The sequence below is a fragment of the Epinephelus lanceolatus genome, chromosome 18 (assembly GCF_041903045.1).
Source record: "Epinephelus lanceolatus isolate andai-2023 chromosome 18, ASM4190304v1, whole genome shotgun sequence".
Classification (NCBI taxonomy): domain Eukaryota; kingdom Metazoa; phylum Chordata; class Actinopteri; order Perciformes; family Serranidae; genus Epinephelus; species Epinephelus lanceolatus.
This window is the reverse complement of record NC_135751.1, coordinates 8,832,135-8,845,255: the sequence shown is the minus strand read 5'-3', so window position 1 is coordinate 8,845,255 and position 13,121 is coordinate 8,832,135. Positions and strand designations below refer to the sequence as shown.

General features: G+C 37.6%; 1 protein-coding gene across 1 annotated transcript; it reads left to right on the top strand.

Annotated features, from left to right (window-relative positions):
• The first annotated feature begins 4,791 nt into the window (after positions 1–4,791).
• Positions 4,792–12,694, top strand: LOC117269096 (nucleoside diphosphate kinase B-like). The gene is made up of 5 exons (XM_033645956.2): positions 4,792–4,902; positions 8,459–8,591; positions 10,473–10,574; positions 12,143–12,255; positions 12,403–12,694. Exons 2-5 carry the CDS (start codon positions 8,475–8,477, stop codon positions 12,518–12,520), a joined length of 450 nt encoding a protein of 149 aa, XP_033501847.1. The 5' UTR covers positions 4,792–4,902; positions 8,459–8,474; the 3' UTR covers positions 12,521–12,694.
• Positions 12,695–13,121: the final 427 nt, after the last annotated feature.

Below are 13,121 nucleotides of genomic sequence, written 5' to 3'. Positions count from 1 at the left end.
AGCATGTACAGTACCTACTGTCAAGCATGGTGGAGGCAGTATCATGGTTTGGGGATGCATGAGTGCTGCTGGTGTTGGTCATCTCACTGTCTGTGATGGCACATTGAACTCTACCAAGTATTGTACCATTCTCGAAACCCACATGCTCCCTTCTGCGCGTGCACTGTTCCATCGAGGTAAAAACTGGATGTTTCAACAAGATAATGCCCCTTGCCACACATCCAAGGCCAGTAGAACTTGGCTGCAGGAGCACAGTATCCAGGTCTTAGAGTGGCCAGCTCAATCCCGGGACATGAGCCCCATTGAAAATCTGTGGTGGATTATCAAAAGGTCTGTTTCAAAGCATAAACCAAAGAATTTAGAAGAATTAAAAGCAGTAATTCAAGAAGAATGGGACGAGATTACCCCTCAACAGTGTGAAAGGCTCGTGGGGAACATGCCAGCCAGGATTAGAGCTCTACTACGTGCCAATGGCAGGACTACTAAATATTAATTTGATAATGTGATGGTTTATTTATTTTTGTTCAGTTTGGAACACATTCTCTGTTATTTGTTGACTTTGATACCGACAATGTTGAGAACTGACATATTGAAACTGTCAAGAATTTAGTTTTGTTAGTTTTTCTTGTAAACAATAAACAAAACAATATAATTTGTATTTGTTTGTATCTGTCTAATGCAGCCACACCTTTTGAAACACAAAAAAGATTTTTCCACAAATATTTCATGATAATATTTGAGATTGTGTAAAATTTTAAGGGTGTCCGAAAACTTTTTTCCACCACTGTATTTGATAATGTTAGTTAATTTGCAGACTCAGATTATTCCTTTATACTCCTTTTTTATACAAAATATAATCAACTATTAAATTAAGATGTATTATTATAGATTAGTGTAAAACACCCAGTAATGGGTTAAAATGAGCTTAACTAGCAACATTAAAGTGATGAACACAGTAATGCATCAATAACTATAATCCAGTAATGTATATTATTCTGAAATGGACCATTCTGAAGTTTAATTTAAAGGTCCAGTGTGTCAGATTTAGGGGAATATATTGGCAGAATAGAATACAGCCTAATGTTTTCATCAGTGTATAGTCACCTGAAAATAAAATTTGTCATCTTAGAATGACCTGTTAATATCTACATGCAGAGTGGGTCCTCCTCCATCGAGTCCACCATGTTGCCCTACAGTAGCCCAGAACCAAACACCGCCTTCAGATGGGGCCATTTGCGTTTTTTTGTCGGCCACTGTAGTCCTCCCACCCTTTGCACACTGAAATTCAGTTTGTTGCAGTCTGCAACCTCACCACTAGCACTAGATGCCACTAACTAAATGATGAGTAAAAGTACGGAAGTATGCTCAGCTTCATGTTCAATCAATCAATTAATCAATTTTATTTATAAAGCCCAATATCACAAACCACAATTTGCCTCAGAGGGCTCTACAGCATACAACATCCCTCTGTCCTTATGACCCTCACAGCGGATAAGGAAAAACTCCCCAAAAAAACCTTTAACGGGGAAAAAAAAATGGTAGAAACCTCAGGAAGAGCAACTGAGGAGGGATGCCTCTTCCAGGACGGACAGACGTGCAATAGATGTCGTACAGAACAGATCAGCATAATAAATTAACAGTAATCCGTATGACACAATGAGACAGAAAGAGAGACAGAGAGAGAGAGAGAGAGAGAGAGAGAGATGCAGGACAGACGGTAATGACAGTAGCTTACAACAACATTAATTAAAGTAATAATATTATAATTCTAATTATGGCTATTGTGGTACAATATGTTGAAAGTATATATTAATATCTGATAGTATACATATATGACAATAATCATATGTTTATAATAACAGTAGTCATACTTCTACTGCACAACATGTACTTTCACAACAATATACAGTCATACTTCTACTGTTTATAATAACAGTAGAAGTATGACTGTATATTGTTGTGAAAGTACATGTTGTGCAGTAAAATATCTCTTTAGTCTGATATCTGATTCTGTGATATTATTAGATAGCAAATACTGAATCATCAATGTTAGAGCAGCATGTTACTGTTGTAGCTGCTCCAGGTGGAGCAAGTTTGAATTACTTTATATACAGTTAGCTAGTTTAGTCCAGTGGGTCCCGTAGGGGTCGGGTTGCCAGATAAATCTGAGGGGTCCTAAGATGATCAATGGAAGAGAAAAGGAGAAGAAGGAGAAACTAAGTTCTGATACCCTTGTGAAATATTTTTCATGAAATATTTTTATAATTTTACCTCTTTGGGCCTTCATTATTTAAATTAAATTGAATTTCCATTTTAGTGGAAACGTATAGACTCCAAAACATGACAAAATTCCCAACTAGAGTCTGCTTTAATCTTTTGTGTTGTATTTAAAACTTATCATGCATTTTTTTTCCATAAAGGTATATACCTGCAAAGTAAGAAAATCAAAAAATACAGGCAGAGGGCAGAGCCTCTGCAGACAACTACACCCCCACACACTCCCTGTGGATCATAAGTGATGTTTGCGAGGGATTACTTCTGTATAAGTCTACACATTGTTTAGTGGGAAAAGGTGCCCAGTATACCTGTAATCTGTAAACTAACTAAAGCTGTCACATAAATGTAGTGCAATGCAAAGTATAGTGTTTGCCTCTGGGATGTGGTCGAGCAGATGTATAAGTAGAACAAAATGGTGTTACTCATGTGTATGTGTTGGCTTAGACTCAGTCATGCCAGCACAGTTTGAACTCGACCACCTGCTGCTTCCCTCTCTTACTCAGATATCAGGTGCCCACGTCTCCTGCTGTATCAGTCTGTTCCATAGATGATGGACAGTATGTCAGCTCCCTGTCAAGATTGCCCCTTGGTGGCCAACCCCGCCCCCTCTATGTTGGCAAATGAGACATGGGCCACACTAAAAAATTAAATGAAAGACACGTCATATTTTTTTTTCCCCCAAGGATGATTTCTGTCATTTTAGACAATTCTACTGTATGTTCAAGGTTTTGTTTTAGTGATAAGTTTGAATTAAATTATTTATTGGATGCTGTAGAAAGGGGGTTTGACATCATGATTGACAGCTGTGTGTGCCAATCTGTGTGCTTCTGATCAATGGCGCTGCTTGCAGCTGCACAAGATAACAGCTCCCGTATCTGGGACATTTTGTCTTCATTTTTATGAAGTGGGAGGAAGTGGAGCTGCATTGTCCATTTTTCTATACAGTCATTGATCTGTTCATGTATCACAGAGACACTGTGATGGACACCAAACTCTCCTGCTTCAAAAGTCAAAATGATGATGTCTCATAATGTTGATTTACATACTCACATGAGTAACCTATCATGTCTAACTTTATTTTTTCTTTGCAAGACCTCGTACAAATTTAAAAAATTGAATTTTTTAAAAAATGTGGTGTTCTAGATGATCTTTTTGGCGAGCGTCTTTGAAAACAATTATAACACATGGGACGTACCCACAGGTACCCCTGTTATACAGTGTATTTTCCATTTTTCAATTGCAGAAGTGGCAACTTCTTTTTTCATTTTATTCTAGGCATTGCCTTGGTGATGGCCCAGGATATGGGTTGCTTTCTTCTGTAACAGTTAGGGCTTTTTTAACAGTATGTACTAGTCAAGCAGCAACCTTGTGAAAAATGAGGTGTTGCAGAAGTGCCAAAAAGTGCAGTTCCTTGAATGGCCACTTGAGGCTGGCTCCAGAAGCCAGTCAATCCCCATAGACCACCATGTTAAAATGCCCAACTGTACAGCAGAAATAAACATGTTTACAGTCTGGTACAAAAACTGTTTCGGTCTTCATAGCTATTTTCCCTGTACATGACAGCAGTAGATAGGGGTGAATTTTTATATAGTTCACTTGTTTACATTTTATTAAGGCTTAGAGTTATGCATAATTATACTCCTCCAAAGCTTCGCCCTCTTGTCCAAATATGGTTACTTCTGGCTCCAAAAATACAAGATGGCCACAGCCAAAATGCCAAACTTGAGGCTTCAAAAGGCGAGTCCCTAAATCAATGGGTGATGATAGCTATATACATTAATTTATGCAGCCTGCAGGTGCAGGATTGCCTCAAGCCTCTTTCAGGTATCGTATCAGTGATGTGTGTGTGCATGAGCCATCTTTGTGTATAGGTGTTTATGTGATAGAAATGGAAATTAAAATAACTGGATGAAAATGAAACACATGGCTTAATGTAGGATCAGGATTTTGGCATAAACTGGTAATGCATTTTTTTCTCCTTCGAAATCTTGGGACAATTTTGGCACCTCAGTTACAGTTTTCCAAGGGTGTTTTGAGATTTTTTCCTCACCACCTGCTAATTTCTGACACTGTACAAATGCCCCCACTTTTCATAGATGTCCAGTCTTCACACATATTCCTCACTTTACACAAATATCTGCACTTACACAAATGTCCTCATTTTACACAAATGTTTCCCAAAACTGTCCTCACTTTCGCAAACGTCCTCACATTACTTCTTAAATGTTCATTTTCAAAAAGTGAAAAAGGACATTTTTACATACTTAATGTAGTAAATGTCTCATCTTTTATTATATGTATCAGCTCTGCAGTGTTACACTCTTGAGATCTAAAACTGTCCTCACAAAGATAGACGCACACCTACACCCACCCATCCACACACACACATACACACACAAACACAAACATAAACTGTGTGTTGAACAGATCTGTCAACTAGCAACAGCGGAGATGTAGCCCCCCCCCAGCACACAAACGCACACACATTTTTGGACCCCCACCCCCAACTGCCCCGCCCCCCCCACCCATTGCTGCCTTTAAATAGAGGTCCTCTTCGGCTCTTCGGCCTCGGTGATCGCATCCCCGCTGCTCGTCTTCACAAGTTCTCCTCAACCCGCAACCAAGGTAGATATCGACACACACATCAAAATGCACACATTGTCTTTTTCTATAGCTTTGTATTTTAAATACTGACTATAAAACTACCCAAAATAATTTTAAATCCCCATAAAATCTGCTCCAAACAGCTCTCTGTTTATGCATAATGTATGTACATATGCTGCATGTTGGACAGCTGCACACATAATTTAGATTCTCATTTGACTGAAGTGTAAAGTAGTATAGTAATCATACCAGTGTAAAAGCACTGACTTTTGACAGTCAGTGTTGTTAGTTATGTACATAGTTAGCATAGTTAGCACATGTGCATCTGCATTGGTGACATACTGGACAGCTGCAGACAGCCGGTAGCGTGTGTTCAGGGGATCATTTTGTGTTTGCATTCAAACAGCATAAGACTGAGATTATTTGGGCTCAAATTAGAGTCAATGACATTTCAGTCTCCTTTGAAGTACTGTTCAGAAATAATTGAAAAACCTGTGGTTGTATATCAGCCTTTGTAAACCTGTGAAAAGGTTCTGTGGGAGGAAATTCAAATTCAGACTACATAGAAACAGTGGGTGCTTTCTCAACATTCGAGTGCAGACTTAAAACCAAAGAGTCCCTGAAGTAAAACATGAATGCATGCTTCCTACACAAACTTGAATTGAGTTTACTTCAAGTTTCCAAAGAAGGATTACACTGCTAAAGGCTTTGGAGTATGTATATAGGATTATTTAACAAGAGTAAATATGATAATTATATTAATAATATTTACTCTTATTTGGCGCCATCCAGATCACTCAAATGACAAAAAACGTATTTCCTCTAGTCCTTTCTCTCTCTGTGCTGTCACTTTTGGTTTTGAGAATTTTGTCTCTAAGAATTATTTCTACCAAAGAAGTAGTTCTTATGAAAACTGCCAAATCCAGGAATAAAAACATTTTCCAAGTGAATTTAAACACAGTAACTGATTCAGAAACTGTTGGCTCTGATATGTATGAGCACCATGTGCTTCCAAACAGCTGTTATCTGCAGACCCACCCCCCACCCCCCGCCCCCGTTAGTAAAGTCCTGATTGGTCACTGTCATTTGACGTCTCTCATTGCTGTTTCTATGTGACTCTATCAGCTGATAAATGAATTTCTAGGAAACAAACAGTCATTAAAATTACGTATTTTCAAGATGGCATATTTTGTTCTTGATCAGTAAGTGTTTTTCCTATAGTCCCCAATTTTTGGAGCAGAGGTCAGAGGTCATAAATGTTTTGGTCAAGGACACTTCAACAGGAAGTTGTTCCTTCTAAATTTTCACCCCAAAACTACAAATTTTTCATTAGTTTTTCATAGTTTGATGTGAAACTTCAACACTCACAGGAACATTTTCTCTGATTTTTTTTTACCCTCTAAAACTTAAAAACCTTGTTTGCACTGCAGCTTAAAGCAGTGTCTCTACAGAAAATTTATGAAAATGAAGAAAATATCTTCAAGAATTTGACAATGCAATACATGCAAATAAGTGCTGCAAATAAAAAATAACCAAAATGAGTACAGAAACTCAAAGTTTCCTATCAGTCAGTGTTGCTGTAAAGTTAGCTAAACAATTTATTTAACTTTCTGATTGCATGATATAGAAGTTACAGCAAATATTTGCTAGCATTAGCATCATGTAAATGAACTGCCAAATTGAAATTAACAGAAGAAATACACACAAGTAACAACTTTAGTGTGTTTCAGTTCTCTTTTGTTTATGTCTTAATGGAATGTTTGTGTTGTCAAATATTCAAGTCGATTCTATGTATACATTGCAAAGTCACACATTTAAAACATACAACACTCTCAATCATTATACCTTTAGTTAGCATGAAGGAATATGTAATTATTTCCTAAATTTACATTGTTGGTTCATCTCCTGAGGAGCATGAATATGCTCAGTAAATTTAAGGAAAATTTGCTGCTTGGATGTAGAAGTTTCCTGAAGAAATTTTGGGCTGATGGTGGCCCTGAAGGAAAGAAAAGGAGCATCACCAAATTTATTAGGGCTTATCCTCTGAGAACAATGAATATCCACAGAGATTTTCATGGAAGCCTTGTCAGCATCTGTAGAGATACAATACCAGATTTAACTGTTCAACTGTCCAACAACATGCTGCTCACATGACAAAAACAGCCACAGTGACTCAGTTTGATAAATCAGCAGAACATAACCTTGATATATCGCCCTGAATCCTAATTATACTCTCAGAAACTTCACCCCGGAGTTGTGTTTCAGTTTAGAGAGTATCCTCTAGGCTTTTTCCGCTCTCACAGCCGGAATTCCTGCCAGAGCCACCTGCTTTCAGTAGATGTCAGCTTCACATGAGCAGATACCAACAGGCAGTAAAATTAGAAAGCAGCCAAAGCTCTGTCCAACATCATGAGGAGGTGTCAACTTTCAGGAGAAGGTTTCCAGGCTGACAGAAGAAAACGTCGTCCAAGTATTCAAGAGGCAGTTTTAGTTTCACATTCAGCAGAAGTTTCCTAATGAGAAGTGATTTGATATTATCTTAATACAAGAAACGCATGATGGAGTGACGATACTGAGCGTCAGTCACCGGAGGGAGAAAAGGTGTATAATAGCCCTTTAAGACCTTGTAAGAGGAGAAGATCAGATCCTCCCTCATGATCCCTCTCAGATCTTGTCTTGAACTTCCTTTTCTTTGTTGGACCCAAAGAAATTTAAATCTTTAAATATCCAAATCATTTCTGCTTCTGGACCAAACCTTGGTCAGGATCAAACTGAACCATGGTTTGGTTTGTTTCTAGTGTGGAAACATATTTCTTGGATGGTTTGGACCAATTACAGAAAGCTCTGACAGGCTATCGTCAGAATCAAAGGAAAAACAACAAAACAAGTTGAGCCCATGGGAAGAGGAGACTAAATGTTTAACTGTTGTGTTTGGTTGGATGACTTTATAAAGACTCAATTGGCAAAAAAAAAATTAAAATTTTTTTTTACACTTTTCAGTGACTTTCAGAGAGGATGAGAGAGAAAGGATACAAGAACACTTACAAAAACGTAAACTTTGGTTCAGACTTTCAGGTGTGAAGGGACCTAATTTAATTTCACATTGTTCTTCAGAGGGGACTTTTAGTTCTTAGTTTAGTACTATCCGTTTAATGGCTCCTGGACACTTTTTGGTTAAAAGGGGATTTTTTTTCTATTCCCCATAACTTAAATGATGCTGCAGAACAGTGGTTGGCCTGTGCACAATGTCTTGTAATATCATTATCCATGTTTTGTGTTCAGATATTTGAATCTTTACGGCTCTTTCAGTGTGTCCAACATGAACCAGGCCCCTACATTTGTGCTGCTGCAGTTTATTAAAGGTTTTGTGTGTTTTTTCTTTGGATTTAAAAAGTGGAAAAAGCCTGTAGGTTGATTTGCTGATTTGGTTTTGGTTTCATCTCTGCTGTGATTCCCTTTCCCCCTCATTTGAACTTAATTACATGTATGTCCTGCTCCACTAACATTATTCATTATCTGAGTTCAATGTTTCATTCTATTTTTATGTTTGTCTTTCTTCTTCGTTGGTGTTTTCCAGCCTTCTATCAGTAAAAATGGAGCGTACCTTCATTGCTGTGAAGCCCGATGGCGTCCAGAGAGGACTCTGCGGCGAGATCATTAAGCGTTTCGAGCACAGAGGCTTCAGGCTGGTGGCTGCCAAATTCATTCAGGTAACCATAACAACGGCAGGACCATGTTTTTAACTTTTGTTTTGTAGAGATACTGGCTGATCATGATGTCAGCATTCTGTTTAAGTAAAGTAAGTTAAAGTTAAAAGTACCTGAATGTACGTGAACTTTTGCCCGCTTCATATTGCATACTGATAAAGCTAATTTTGACCACCTCAAGCAGCTCTTTGAAATGAGGATCAGATGGTGTCCTCATTTTCAAGGTCTAAGAAGTGGTCCTCACAAAGATAGAAGAACAGGAACGTGCATACACGCGCAGGGTTTAGATGACAGCTGTTGAGTTGTTGAATGTTGCAGCTATACTGAAAGACTCACACTTGTATCACTATCACACACTCAGCGTAGTTATTCACAGCTGTTGTGTGTGTGGTGGTGCTGATGGTGTTAATCCCACAGTGTTCTCCACTGTCTGTGTGGATTAATAATCTATGTGCTTGAGGATGAACTTGAATTGAGGTTTAGGATAATTAGTTTATATAAAGTGGGTTTGAAACAAATTTTCAAAAAGGAAATAAAAGAGTATAGGACAAAATTATACAACATAATCCAGGTTTAATCACATAAACATGTTGCAGGTATAAATATGTTTCAGATATAACAGGCAGACTGTTGTTTTAAGAGGCTAACACCATGTGGAATGAGGGTGCCATCTTGTACATTGTACTTGTGCTTTGTTATCTCTGTTACCAAAGGGCATGCACTCGTCTCGTCCAAAAATGAGATAGTGTAAAATGTCCGAGTCTGTAAGTGGAGTTAGTGCATCAGGGTCTGTTATCTAGCCTTGGGCTACCAAGTCATATGGATTTATAGTTTATCATAAATACTTGCTTGACTACCATAACATGCACAATAACACAACATGCTCCTCACAAGATGGCGCCCACATCCAAAAAAAAATGTATTCTCTCATTCTCTATTGTCAAATTGATTTTAAGATGATATAACCAGATTTCTTTTACTTTCTGAAAGAAAATTGATGTAAATATTTTGCACAATATTTTTTGGGTAGAATACCACCCAAGACAAAATTTTTGGCAAAAAGGTTTTGATCCAGTAACTCAAAAGTAATATAAAAAATAACACTGGGTCAATTTATAACCCAATAATTTGTTGTGTGTGTGAATATGAGAAAATGTGTAAATAGTGGAATTTTTTTTATTAAAACATTACTTCTTAAAGTTAACGATGAACCTTGAAACTGCGTTATTCTATGTTTTTAGCACATTTATTGGCAGTCTTAAACTGGGAGCGTACCTATGTTCCCCGGGTCCTATGTTCCCCGCTTTGTATGGGACCCCAAAAGGGTCCTATGTTCCCCGCTTTGTATGGGACCGGGGAACATAGAACCCTTTTTAATAATAAGGGTTCTATGTTCCCCGCTTTTCCCCAAAAGGACCCGGGAAACATAGGCCCTTTTTTTTTAAAAAAAAGGGCCTATGGGAAAAAGGGAACATAGAACCTGGGGAATATAGGGATGACCCCCTTAAACTCACTCAAGTATGTATCATTAAATATCATAACAGCTGCGTTATCAGTCATTTCTTAACTGTTTATAGAATAGTTATTAACCCTTCACAGTAAAAGTTATCATGCATTAATAACACTTTAAAATGCCATAACCATTTATGAAGTGGTAATACTAAAGTAAAGCTGAAAGTGTTAAGCAATTCATTTTTGTAAAACTTTAATCTGAAAAGTAGTTAAAAGATAAATGTAGTGCAGTAAAAAGTACAATATTTAGTATAGAGTAGCATGAGTTGGAAACCCCTGCAAATTTGTATTTCAGTAAATGTACTTTGTTACTTTGCATAGCTGAGAATATGTATTAATATTTTGTATTTTGTGTGTGTTTTTTTTTTTCAGGCCTCTGAGGACTTCATGAAGCAGCACTACCTGGACCTGAAGGACATGCCTTTCTATGGTGGACTTTGCAAGTACATGTCCTCCGGACCCATCCTTGCCATGGTAACGCAAGCACACGCACATGCACGCACGCACACACACACACACAGAGTCATCCTGTATATCTCTGGCACTCTTGTCAGTCGCATATCTTTCTCTTTTTATATCTCCCACTTCACACCCTCTTTGTTTCCAAGGTCTCTCTCTCCTTTTATGGAGCAGACCGTCTTTAACACAGTCAGCAGGTGTCATCACACTGAGAGGTCCTGACCTCTAAGGGCTGGGACACATGCCGATTCTTAAACAGCCTGGAAAACCCAAGGTTGGATGTGGGGTGCTACTCTGTGCCAACTTTCAAGGGCGCAGAGTCTGAAATTGCTAAGCAACCATAGCCGGCACCGTATCATAACGAACTTACCAGAAATCCCACGTTCAGAGTTTATCTTCCAGGAGTTGTGTTTAAGTGTGTATCAGGACTAAACGGCTGTCTGTGGGACAGACGTAAAGCTCTGAGTAGCTCTGCACTAAAATGATCAACTTCTTCTCCATATTTATTATGGACTGATACTTATGGAGGAAATGGAAGATCTGTTTTGGCACAAATACAAAGACAGCCCTTAAAATATGTTTTGATTTCAAGTCTTCACTTCATAATGACATTTCCCCCAATAACACTTTAGCTTCCTGATGAAACAACAACAAAAAACAAACAAACAAATAAACAAAAACACATTTAAAACAAAATAATTCCTGTGGAACTGTTTTTATTAACATAATTTGATTGGTAAAATAACAGATCTAAGACTTAAATAATTTGATTATACTGTAGTCGCAACTTATTTCATATTGTAACATTTAATTACAAAAAATTAATTATGAGTTAATCATAAATAGTGTGTTTCATTAACATATATATTAAATACAAAACAACCCCATCCTCCTTTCTATACGCTTTAGAGCATCCTTTACATTAACTCTACATCTCTGTGAATATACAAATTAAACAAAAAAGGTACATCATGTTAATAGGTCTATTTTTTTTAAACTTTTGACAAAAACTTTCATTATTTCATACAGTAAGATGCAATACACTGTGTTTCACAAAATGTGAAAAACAAAAATAAAAATGATACAAGAAAAAGAAACATTAAAAACACAGGAGGATCTTTTTTTTTATGAATATAATGAATAGATGAGTTTAAAATGGTAGTAAAAGTGAAATGAGGTCCTCTCTTCTGGCTTGTTCCCCAAATAACCAAAATCTCTGTTTGAGATATAAAGTTCTGTGTCAATGGCGTAGCGATGGATAATAGAGGCCACGTTTGTGAATAATAGAACTTAATGACAGCATGAACTGACAGAAAATGATGTACCTTTATGCCAAAGTATGCTAACTACGTCCTGAACACAGACATGAGATAGATGTCCATCTGAACACTTAATTCTTAGACAGTAGAGAAGAGGATTTCACAAAAATGTTTTTTTTTTCTTAAAACCTTCAATTCTTTGTTCCACATGACAAAATCTAATAACTCCTAAAATGCTCCTGTCTTCAACGTTCAGTCTCATTATCATATAAGCAATATACCTCCTTGACCAAACAGATGACAGATGTGTTGATGTGTTTGCAGGTGTGGGAGGGTCAGAGCATTGTGAAGCTGGTCAGGATGATGCTGGGTGAGACCAACCCCGCTGATTCCAAGCCTGGCAGCATCCGTGGAGACCTGTGCATCAACATCGGCAGGTGAGTATACAAAAACAAACCCCCATAAATACATGACACACTGTACCAATAATACATGCACTTCATGTCAGGTTCAGGGGTCACACAAAATCATCACTGACACCATCCCTCCATGATTCCATTGACCTTTCTCCCTTATTTTCTCAGGAACATCATCCACGGCAGCGACACCCTGGAGAATGCCAAGCGTGAGATCGAACTGTGGTTCAAGGCTGAGGAGTTCGTCAGCTACACCCCCTGCACCCAGGCCTTCCTGTATGAGTAAACTGGCCAATCATCAACCAGTAATCTACACCCAACTGGACCCCACCCACCCCACTGACCCCATCCCTGTCACACCTGTTCTCCCTGTCCTTCCTGCAGTTGATCTTCTAACTTGGTCTTCACTCAACAGTCCAAAGCATGTAGCACTTACCAATAAAGTCTCATGTTAACAACATCCGTTTCCTGTGTCTGTTAAAAGCAGAAAATCATTTTTTCATATTCTGTTATTAACCAAGCTAAGAGTCTACAGCAATGCTAGCAGCTCTGTGAGTTCAAACACAGTCTGTTCTGTGACCTTTTGTCATTGTAAAGTGTGTCATAAAAAATATCATATGAAAAGTCATAGTATAGTATGTTATAAAAAAGTCATAGTATAGTAGGTCACAAAAAGTCATGAATATTAAAAGTCATAAAAACTATAGTACATCATAAAAAATATCATAATGTCATAATTTCACTTAAAAAAGTCATACTGTATCATAAAAATGTAATATAAAAATGGTATAGTATGTCATAAAAAAGGTCATAAACATCAGTATCGTGTAGAATGTCAAAAAAAGTCAGTATAGTGGATCATAAAAATGTCACATAAAAAGTCATAG